The 12,197-nt window shown below is 37.1% G+C and overlaps 1 protein-coding gene across 3 annotated transcripts in view; it reads right to left on the reverse strand.

Annotated features, from left to right (window-relative positions):
* Positions 1–12,197, reverse strand: part of LOC137046754 (NACHT, LRR and PYD domains-containing protein 12-like) — a 75,640-nt gene that overhangs the window by 56,174 nt on the left and 7,269 nt on the right. Inside the window, exons 5-8 of one of the 3 annotated variants that reach the window (XM_067424143.1) lie at positions 8,821–8,994; positions 8,543–8,716; positions 7,144–7,317; positions 5,839–5,885 (exon numbers count right to left, since the gene is read on the reverse strand). In XM_067424143.1, coding sequence (XP_067280244.1) covers positions 5,839–5,885; positions 7,144–7,317; positions 8,543–8,716; positions 8,821–8,994 — 569 coding nt within the window. The remainder of the gene's footprint in view (positions 1–5,838; positions 5,886–7,143; positions 7,318–8,542; positions 8,717–8,820; positions 8,995–12,197) is intronic. The other 2 variants (XM_067424142.1, XM_067424141.1) reach the window with 2 other exon arrangements.

Here is a 12,197-nt window from a genome sequence, read left to right on the forward strand (position 1 = left end):
ATAATATTTTAGTCTAGTTGTATGCACGATGAACTCAGCCTTGTGTAGAGATAAAGAATTATATTCCCCCTCAGAGCGGATATAGTATTACGTCTTTGCTCCGTGAAGTGTACTTTTTGTTGTTCCTCCAACGACTGCACCTCTTGTTCAATCTCCGACATTCTCCTCATTCCAAGTGCTTTCAATTTTGAAGAAAAAGCTATACAAGACCCTCTTATAAAACACTTGCAAGTCTCCCATAATATCTGTGGGTTTTTACAATGTGATCTGTTCATTTCCAAGAACTCCTTAATCTGTTTTTTAATTTGCACCATAAACTCTGAATTTGTCAACAGACTGTCGTTAAATCGCCACCTATAGCATTTAGGAGTGAAGGTAGAAGGCGTAATATTGCAAAGTATTGGGGAGTGATCAGAGATAAGAATGGTTAACATTGTTAAATGCGGAATACTGTTAATCAAAGACGGCGAGACACATCTATAATCAATCCTAGAATATGTGTGGTGACGAGCAGAGTAGAAAGAAAAATCTTTCAAATGGTCATTTCTAAAGCGCCATAAATCAACCAAGTTTAAATTGGATATAAATGTTTTAAATGCAAGCGATGAGATTGAGGGAGAGGATTGTCCTCCAGATGATCGATCCATCACTGGGTCTAGATACGAATTGAAATCACCTCCTATAATAACGGGTATATCAGGAAATTAGCTTAAACTTTTTTCAAGTGATATAAAACGGATGGATTAAATATGTTTGGGGCATAGACAGAAGCTAAAAGCATCTTAGTATTATTAATTTAACAAGAGCGCACACACATCTTCCATTCATCAAATTCTCTGTATAGTCTATTGATATCTGTAATTTCCTACTTACTAAAATTAGAACTCCCTTTGTTTTAGTGTCAGCACATCAGTGCGCCACCAACTTCAATCGTCTGTTTTGAAATCGATGGACATCTACAGATTTTAAATGCGACTCTTGAATTAATGCTATGGATACAGATTTACGGTGTAAAAACTCCAAGCATCTTGTGCGCTTGATGGGAGAATTCAGCCGCTGCATTCCAACTAATAATACAGAGCCCCGCCATTCAGACCGAGAGAATAACGTACGTCATACAGAATGGGATGTTGAAAGCGTATCTCCATGTGACCAAACATTATGATATCTAACATCTTGAGTGAACGAACAGTTGTGCTGACAGTTATAACTATGTACACCAGCTGTCAGGTCATGACAGATTCGTTCGCCTGCTTGACTTGACATTATCGCAGTGCTGTTGTTGATCTGTCAAGGCCTGTTTAACGGCTCTTAAAATGGCGTCGTCGAGATCCTCCTATTCTTTCGGTCATTATTCATTTTTGTCATAAAGTCATCTCATATAATGTCATCTTTGCATATTTTTCTAAGTTGTCTAATTGTGATTTATGAGTAAAGGAAGGCACACATGGCGTCTTAAATCGTTCTCCAGAGTGTGTGTGGTTAACTCAGGTGTGCGGTCTTTATCCAATATTTGACTCCATTGGTTTAACGAGCCTTATTAGCGGTCTAGGGCCAGAGCCGTCTGCTATCTGGGAATTCTTCTCTTAGCGTCTGCAGAGAGGGACTCTTTCCTGAGTGGACTCCATTACCTGATCCTCCATCTTCAGACTGCCCACTGGGAGAGTTAGCGCTTTCTCAATTTGTTTGGGTTTTCCATTCCGGAAGTTTTTCTTCATATCAGAAGTTTAGTAGTTAGGATAGTTATATTACGTTTGACCCTTGCTTTATCAAATGACTATATTAATGTATTTTTTACACCTATAAACACTCGCACATACATATAAACTTCCATGCATATTCACCTATAAACACTCACACATACATATAAACTTCCATGCATATACACCTATAAACACTCACACATACATATAAACTTCCATGCATATACACCTATAAACACTCGCATATACATATAAACTTCCATGCATATTCACCTATAAACACTCACACATACATATAAACTTCCATGCATATACACCTATAAACACTCGCACATACATATAAACTTCCATGCATATACACCTATAAACACTCGCACATACATATAAACTTTCATGCATATACACCTATAAACCTATAAACACTCACACATACATATAAACTTCCATGCATATACACCTATAAACACTCGCACATACATATAAACTTTCATGCATATACACCTATAAACATATAAACACTCACACATACATATAAACTTCCATGCATATACACCTATAAACACTCGCACATACATATAAACTTCCATGCATATACACCTATAAATACTTGCATATACATATAAACTTCCATGCACATACACCTATAAACACTCGCACATACATATAAACTTCCATGCATATACACCTATAAACACTCACACATACATATAAACTTCCATGCATATACACCTATAAACACTCACACATACATATAAACTTCCATGCATATACACCTATAAACACTCACACATACATATAAACTTCCATGCATATACACCTATAAACACTCACACATACATATAAACTTCCATGCATATACACCTATAAACACTCGCATATACATATAAACTTCCATGCATATACACCTATAAACACTCGCATATACATATAAACTTCCATGCATATACACCTATAAACACTCGCACATACATATAAACTTCCATGCATATACACCTATAAACACTCACACATACATATAAACTTCCATGCATATACACCTATAAATACTTGCATATACATATAAACTTCCATTCATATACACCTATAAATACTCGCATATACATATAAACTTCCATGCATATACACCTATAAATACTCGCATATACATATAAACTCACTGCACGCAGACACACCTATAAACACTCGCATATACATATAAACTTTCATGCATATACACCTATAAACACTCGCATATACATATAAACTTCCATGCATATACACCTATAAATACTCGCATATACATATAAACTCACTGCACGCAGACACACCTATACTCACTCGCACATACATATAAACTCGATGCGCGCGTACACATCCATAAAACACTCGCGCATACATACAAAATAAAATGTGGATGCATGCTTTAGTTCGATCTCAAAATGGGCGGGCACAAAACGCCCCTTTCCTCTGATTGGTCAGCCAAAGATCAAGCCGCGCCATTCTTATCTCCAGAACTCCGCTCCGCGCAATCTTCATTTATAGGCCTAGCGCTTCTTACAATACAGATTATTTCAAAGCAGCTTTACAGATAATATAAAAATTAATAGACATAGTTTTTTTTGGCTTTACCAACAGCTCTAAGATAAAGTTTATCGAGCTATTAAAGTTCTTGATTGAATCACTTTCGTTGTAAAAATCATTAACTCAAGACGCTTAACTGACATCTTTTTAACTGAAAACAGAACAGAAACAGAAATGTTTAATCCGCTCTTGCCGTTCATTTACATGTTTTAGAAACTATGAATTAACACATTGAAAAATAAAGCCAGAGATGAATATATATTTCGATATTTATTGCCACCAATTAGTATACCCCAGGACTTCAGGGTGCCCGCCCCGGGAGGGGGGAGTAATGTCACATGTTTGGTCTTTTTAGATGTTCTTTGGAAAGTCCGTTTATTTGAATAAAGGCTCATTTGTGTTTGGAAGTCTTGAACTCTTCATCATTGGTGCATCTACACGTAACACAATACATTCAATCATTAAGTCTCCTCACATTCATTCTCTATAATTCCCTCTGCACCTTCCTCACTGATAGTCAGATGAGGACACGTTGATGCCTCAGGTGTGAATCACAGCATTATTCATGATTAGCCACACCCTCCCCGCATACAGCCATTTCTGACAATAAGTGTCAATATGTTAAATGATTATTTTATTTTGTATGAATGAGTGATCAAAATGGTTTTCACAATGTTTTGAAGACAACTTTACTCAAAACCATCCAGTTCTGAAAAGCCTTGTGAACAAATGCTTAAAGTGTTATATGGCCTGTTTGCATTAACTAAACACTTTTTTTCCCCAAAAACTATGCATAAACATTATTTTCTCAAAACTACAAACTTTTATGTACATGTTGCTCACATATTACTTTAGCCCAGTTAGTGGTGAATACAGTGCAATCAGACTTTAGCCATAATTATGCTTTAAAGCAGTGGTCTTCACTATTTTTTTCATGAGAGCCGCACTGATAGCACAAAATCAATAGGAGAGCCACTTTTATTGCAAAGCAGGGGCGTTTCTAGGATTTTCGTTTTAGGGGAGCTTAGTTCCCAGAGTCTATGGAAAAAATGGTAGGCTAACATAGTGTAGTGTCTTACAAACATGCATACCCATACAATATTGGCTGTTTATTACTTATAAAGTAAATATTACCCCCTTACTGCATGTTCATACTTTACATGTAATAATTGTATCCAATAATGTTTATAATTACAGAGATCCAAAATGTTAGGGGGGTTCGGGGGGCATGCTCCCCCGAGAATTTTTTTTATTTCTATGATCTACATATGTGCATTTTAAGATGTTCTGAAGGCCAAAAAATTAGATAACAATAGCACTAAAAATGCCTAATCTGATGAAAATGGCTTTGTTAATATTTCTTGTTCGTTAATTAGGCCTACATTATGAATCACACAGGCATATTTTCAGTTAAAAATTGTGAAATTAGAGTAGACAAAAGTTTATTAATTTGCCTGAATATTTTTGTGAAAATAAAACTTGGCCGCCAAAAGAAACTTGAAGATACAATACAAGAGAAAAATAAATGGCAGATGTCTTAACTTTCATTTTTACAAAAGGTGCATATATCTGCTACAGAGGCTCCGATGTATACACACACACACACACACACACACACACACACACACACACACCTCTGCTTCTGACGTGCGCTCTGCTCCGCGCCGCTGCGGATTGAAGAACACGCAGACTAAAAAAGACGGGACGAGCCGAAGACTCCTGCCATCTAAAAAAGCAGGATTACATTAATGCTGGGATTAGCGGAAGCATGCATTTCCTTGACTTTCTTCATGTTGTATTTGTAGCTTGTCGTTGCAATCCTTGTGAGGCATGAAAGATGTTCATTGGTGAGGCGGTTTCTCTGTTAGAATCGTCCTAATTTAGCGTCGTAGAATGTATTTGGCGTGCATATGGTACGCAGTTTTTTTGCGTGCATATGATACGCGTATTATACGCACGAACCCCCCACCCCCATCCAAGATCGTGTCATATACACGCCATAAAGTGCGTATCATATGCACGCGAAAAACTGCGTAGCATATGCACGCCAAAACTCATATATATTCCACGAGATTGCACACTCGTACTATTGATACGCATTCACATGTGATATAATGCGAGCCGCAAATTAAAGCTTGGCAATGAGTAAAACTGCTTTAAAGCAACTGAAAAAAACACAAATGTCAGAGTATGTCAAACTTCTTCAGGGCCACAAAATACCCTTAGGGTCCAGAGGGTTAAACCAAATGTTCTCATTGCATATTACAATAGTCTTGTGTTTGAAACAATGTTTATGTGAACTGAAAATATATGTGCAACTGAATGAAAGCATTAGATTAGATTTTGATTAAATTACTAGCTGTGTTACAAGTGTGATCATTTTGGAGTTTTGTACTAAGTTTTGAAAATGTACACCTTACTTGTGAAAATAGTACCAAAGTGAATAAAAAAACCCTGCAAGCTCATTAACCTGATAGAAAAACAATAGAAGTCTATGTGATGAGCTCAGAAATAGTGACACAACCATTAGTGTGTGTGTGTGTGTGTGTGTGTGTGTGTGTGTGTGTATACGTACACTTCCGTAGTCCTGCTGTCATCATGTCCTCTCCTCCATGATCCACACTATAAACACACATTAATGTAGATATTAGTGTTGTCACGATACCAAAATTATGACTTCGATACGATACCAGACTAAAATATCGATATATTGATACTAAATTGATACCACAGTAAAAAAAAAAAAAAGATAAGATGCTTAATATGACAACAGAACTTGTTATTATTCATTGTTATTTTTTACAAAAAATTCATGTGGCCAGCATGTTCCTTAGGGTTGGGCATCGTTTGATTTGAACAATTCGTTCATGATTTGAACAATTATTGATCAATTACTATTAAAATTATCTCAATGTATTTTTTACAATGGGGTAATTGTGCTGCAATAGCTTACACACAGCACAAGAAAGCTTGATTTCGAATGGTAAATTGGATTATGGAAAAAAGACGAGTAAACAGTAATAAAATAAGAACAAATAAACAGATTACAAACAACAGCACAAATAAATACAATAGAATAGAAGATACAAATTAAATAGACTGCTTTATTTTTTCAGGTAGGTCTAACATTCAGATAAGAAACTGAATAAAAAAAACTGCATAGTAATTACATTTAAAACAACATTGGATAATGTTCTTTGTAAAAAATTCAATAGCGTACAGATGAAACTATTAAAGTTACACAAGTTGATCAGTCAAGAGCAGTTGATCGTTTGTCTTTTTGTAGTTTGAATAACAAATGACTGCGGTCTCTTTAAGACTAAGGGACACATGGATCCTGCACTGTTCCTGTTCTTCCTGAACTGTTTGCGACTGTGTTTACGTTAATACTCTTCCAGATGTGCACTGATAATTCTTTGAGTGTATTTGACCAATAATAAGCTGGAAAAGAAGCAAATGTTTGCACTTGTATCATCTCAGAGGCGGCTTTATTACGGTAGGCTATGTGTGTGTGCGCTTCAGATGTGAGCACGAAATCTGCGGGGATTAGTAGAATTAATTTATGTGCAATCCCGCGCGAAATTCAGACCGATCACACGCTAACACTAACACACTGATATGAGGAAAAAGTCCAGCAGAACGCGCGTTCGCCGTGCTCAGAGGTTAACCGGGCTGAGGGAGAATATGCCGGTGTGTGTCAACTCGCTTTCGGTCGGAGAAGGAGAGCGCAGCTGATATCGATACAGTAAAAACTGAGAATCGTATCGTTTCAGATATTCCAGTATCGTTATATATATCGAAATATCGATATTTTTGACAACACTAGTAGATATGCATCATTCACACACATTCAGTATGTCAGTATTAGTGTTTGACATACTTGAGTATCTGCAGTTTATAGTTTGGATCCTCCAGTTTGTGTTTGAGCAGCTGGACTCCTGATTGTCCTGGGTGATTGTAGCTCAGATCCAGCTCTCTCAGGTGTGATGGGTTTAAACTCAGAGCTGAAGACACATAACCACAGCCTTCCTCTGTCACCATACAGCCAGACAACCTACAGACACACACAGTTAGACCATCTACAGACACACAACAGTCAGATAACCTACAGACACACACAGTCAGATAACCTACAGACACACACAGTCAGACCATCTACAGACTCAAAACAGTCAGATAATCTACAGACACACACAGTCAGATAATCTACAGACACACAGTCAGATAATCTACAGACACACAGTCAGATAATCTACAGACACACAACAGTCAGATAATCTACAGACACACACAGTCAGATAATCTACAGACACACACAGTCAGATAATCTACAGACACACAACAGTCAGATAATCTACAGACACACACAGTCAGATAATCTACAGACACACACAGTCAGATAATCTACAGACACACACAGTCAGATAATCTACAGACACACACAGTCAGATAACCTACAGACACACAACAGTCAGATAACCTACAGACACACACAGTCAGATAATCTACAGACACACACAGTCAGATAACCTACAGACACACAAGAGTCAGATAACCTACAGACACACACAGTCAGATAATCTACAGATACACACAGTCAGATAATCTACAGACACACAGTCAGATAATCTACAGACACACAAAGTCAGACCATCTACAGACACAAACAGTCAGATAACCTACAGACACAAACAGTCAGATAACCTACAGACACACAGACTCAGACGATCTACAGACTCAGACACTCAGACGATCTACAGACTCAGACAGTCAGATAATCTACAGACACACACAGTCAGATAATCTACAGACACACAGACTCAGACGATCTACAGACTCAGACACTCAGACCATCTACAGACACACACAGTCAGATAATCTACAGACACACAGACTCAGACCATCTACAGACTCAGACAGTCAGATAATCTACAGACATACACAGTCAGATAATCTACAGACACACAGACTCAGACGATCTACAGACTCAGACACTCAGACCATCTACAGACTCAGACAGTCAGATAATCTACAGACATACACAGACTCGGAACATCTACAGACTCAAACAGTCAGATAATCTACAGACACATACAGTCATATAATCTACAGACACACACAGACTCAGACCATCTACAGACACAGACATTAAGATAATCTACAGACACACACACAGACTCAGACCATCTACAGACTCAGACAGTCAGGAGATCTACAAACACGCATCACAATTATTACCAGCTGACTATAAATACTATAAACTTATATTTTCTTAATACCTCAGTATCTGCAGCTGACAGTTTGGACTCTTCAGTCCATCCGAGAGCAGCTTCACTCCTGAATCACGTAGGTCATTGTTACTCAGGTCCAGCTCTCTCAGGGCAGAGTTGGAGGACTGTAGAGCTGATGACAAACTCTCACAACACTGAGCAGTGAGATTACAGCCAGCAAGACTGATAGAGATTAGAGAAAAAACATAAACAGTCAGATCATCTACAGACACATATCACCATTATGACCAGCTGACTGTAAATTATCTCTTATATTTTCTTAATACCTCAGTATCTGCAGCTGACAGTTTGGACTCCTCAGTGCGTCAGAAAGCAGCTTCCCTCTTGAATCCTGCAGGTCATTGTTACGCAGATCCAGCTCTCTCAGGACAGAGTTTGAGGATTGTAGAGCTGATGACACGACTTCACAATGCTGATCTGAGAGATTATAGCCACACAATCTAGAAGAGATTAAATACAATTTACGAAATAATAAAACAAAAAAATCATGTACAGAGTGTTGCCAGTTTTTTGACCTCAGCAAAGTAGGATGACATTATCTGAACATTGAATCAGAATAAGGTGAGCTCCTGTTAATAATCTGATTGTATTAATATCTGAAATCAGATTAGCTCTTTACTGCTTCTTCAACTAGTGAATATTTAACATTTTGCGTATATTAAGGGTATAAACATTTAAAGTTTTGAGAGATTCTCCAGACAGCTATGCATTTATTGCAGTTTTACAATTTTTCTACTGGATTAAATCCTTACTTCTAAATTGTTCATTTGGTAAATATTTTCCCTTTGACATTGTGTCAAAGTTCAGACACTAGGGGTCACACTTGGGAGCCCAGACACAGGCAGCGGTCTCTTCCTTGCTCATGCATGGATAGATAAGGACAGCTCCTCCATTCTCACCACCCTTGAAAGGGGTTCGGTTAGGGGGTTCACGATGGTCCATCAGGTGGAGAGAGCATTGCAGTGCATTTTGTCAAAAAAAAAAAAAAAAAAAAAAAAAACACCATGTGGCAGGGCCACCCAGGACATCCATCCATGATGTGTAAGCTTACTCTCTGGTTACTCTTACTCCATTAAGCCTACTCCCTGGGACTATTTCATGCATTTGAATCTCTCTTTGATATATTTTCATTGTTGTCTATACTCTTAAATATAACTTACTCCCTTACCATATATTGTTTAATATTGCTTATCAAGTTAAATTTGATATTGCTAGCTACATGATACAATTTTAGCAGGGCTTTGCATGTTATAAATGTAAAGAAATAATCAGGCTGACAGAAGATTTCAGATTTAGAGACACGCATCCAGACTTTATGTGAGAGTAGTGAGAATGTAACAGCTTTAGACACTGATTTGGATGCGACTAGCTTAGTGAACACTCATTGTTTGGTTCTGGCTGAGCCCGCGCAGCAGGGGTGAGTGACGATGAGAAAGCAAAGTCGCGGATCAAAAAAACACTCTACCGTTCAGATTAGAACATCAAACAGGTTCTCCCCACTCAGTGACGCACACACTGAGGATCCTGTTAAAAGTGCCTAGCGCTTATTGTTAATGATATGATTATAGATCAACCTAGATGTGCTGTGTTTGACAGAAACCTGGCTAAAACCTGACGACTACATTATTTTAAATGAGTGCACCCCCCTAGATTATAGTTATAAACACGAGCCGCGTCTGAAAGGTAAAGGGAGAGGTATTGCTGTCATCAATGCACCAGTTCAGTTTAGAATCTGGAGGTATTATTTGCGTTTGTATCTCGTATCGTCTTTGAATGGGCATTCCCTTTTCCTTACTCCTGGCTGCAGGGGTTTCCCGAGTCTGGGATTCGCTGACGGTCTTATAGTGTTTTTGATCGACGCCTTAGGAAGCCAATCACGTGGTGTTTTGGCAGCTGGATGGAAAGTCGTGTGGGTATTTTTTAAAGTTGAAGCACACTCGCTGTAGATCGTTGGTTGAAACTATGAGGAAAAACTGAACTTAGAACACAAAACTCAACGGAAGGAAAAGAAACTAAGTAAAAGAAAGAGAAGGGTAACACTTTATAATAACGTTCAGTTGTTAGTCATTTATAAGTGGTTAGTTAATGATGAAATAATCATTTACAAAACATTCATAAATGATTATCAAGTGATATGCTCACATTTTATGACTGTTTTGTAAAATCCGTTACAAGTCATTTACAAGTGATTAGTAAATAAGTAAATTAATTATTTATTAAACATGACTATGTGCTCATAAATGATTAATGAGTGATATGATCATTATTTTACATATATTTAGTAGATTCAGTTATAAGTAATTTACAATTGATTAGTTAATGATGAACTAATAATTTACAAAACATGACTATGCATTTACTAAATTTACTAAACTTTGTCATCTGTTACCAATGATCTGTACACGTATACAAGGCATTTACATCGCTTTCTGCGTCCCCTAATCTAAAGTGTAGACTATTCATCACTTGTAAATGTCTTACACATCATTCGTAGATCTTTCTCACCCGTTACAAATGCGTCCCCCGTTTGCTACAACAAATGTACATGTGAAAATTCAATTCTGCTATTCCTCACCTGTGGCAATAGAAATGTGTAAATAGGTAATTCATCTAATTACTGTAAGCATTTAACTCCTATTCGTCATGTAACCCAATCCCTTCCCTAAACCTACCCGTTTGTGTATTATAAAAAAACAGGCAGATAAAATATAACAGGCAGATACGACTGCAGGAACATTTTATTCAAAAAGCACAAATATTCCAAGTGTCCCGAGGCCAAACGATTGGTTTGTGTGAAGTAAATCCCCAGAAGCGATCAGCAGTGTCGAGTCCATCCACCGGCCGAAGATCAACACATTTCAAAATCTGCCGCCGGAAGAAACGTCACGTCAGCTTTGACAGCATTGGCTGTCGTGTGTCGTGTGTCATGTGACCGATTGAGTCATTACGTCAGCTTTGATTGTAAAATGCCATTGGCTCTCGTGTGTCATGTGACCGATTGCGTCATTACGTCAGCTTTGATTGTAAAATGCCATTGGGTCTCGTGTGTCATGTGACCGATTGCGTCCTGCTAAAGAGTCGGGTATATTATTTGATTGAGAAATATGAGAAATATGCGTTTATAAAGGGATCATCATTTCAACAATTAAAACATTAAGATCAACTCTGTTCTTCACATAAAGATATCGTATGACTTCAGAAAACTTGGACTGCAACATGAGCTAATACTTTTACAAATGCAAAGAATTAAATGTGTCTTGATCTGACGCATTGGGATATGCATCGATACATTATATACTCATCAATTACTAATGGTTTGATCATCATTTGTTCATTATTGATAATTTATTGAGATAATGGTACTCTGACATTTCAGTGATTAATAATATATTAACTAGTAACTTAACCATTTACTAAGGATCTGTTTGATTATTTTATATTATATATTTTTGAAGATAACTTTGACAGATTTGTAAATCGTTAGCATATTATACTTAATCATTTATGAACGTATAGTCATGATTTATAAATTATTAGTTTATCATTACCTAATAATTTGTAAATAATTTATAACTGAATCTACAAAACACAAAAAATAACAATTTATTAACATCTATGAAATGCATGGTCATGTTTTGTAAAT

The sequence above is a fragment of the Pseudorasbora parva genome, chromosome 18, assembly GCF_024679245.1.
Source record: "Pseudorasbora parva isolate DD20220531a chromosome 18, ASM2467924v1, whole genome shotgun sequence".
Taxonomy (NCBI): domain Eukaryota; kingdom Metazoa; phylum Chordata; class Actinopteri; order Cypriniformes; family Gobionidae; genus Pseudorasbora; species Pseudorasbora parva.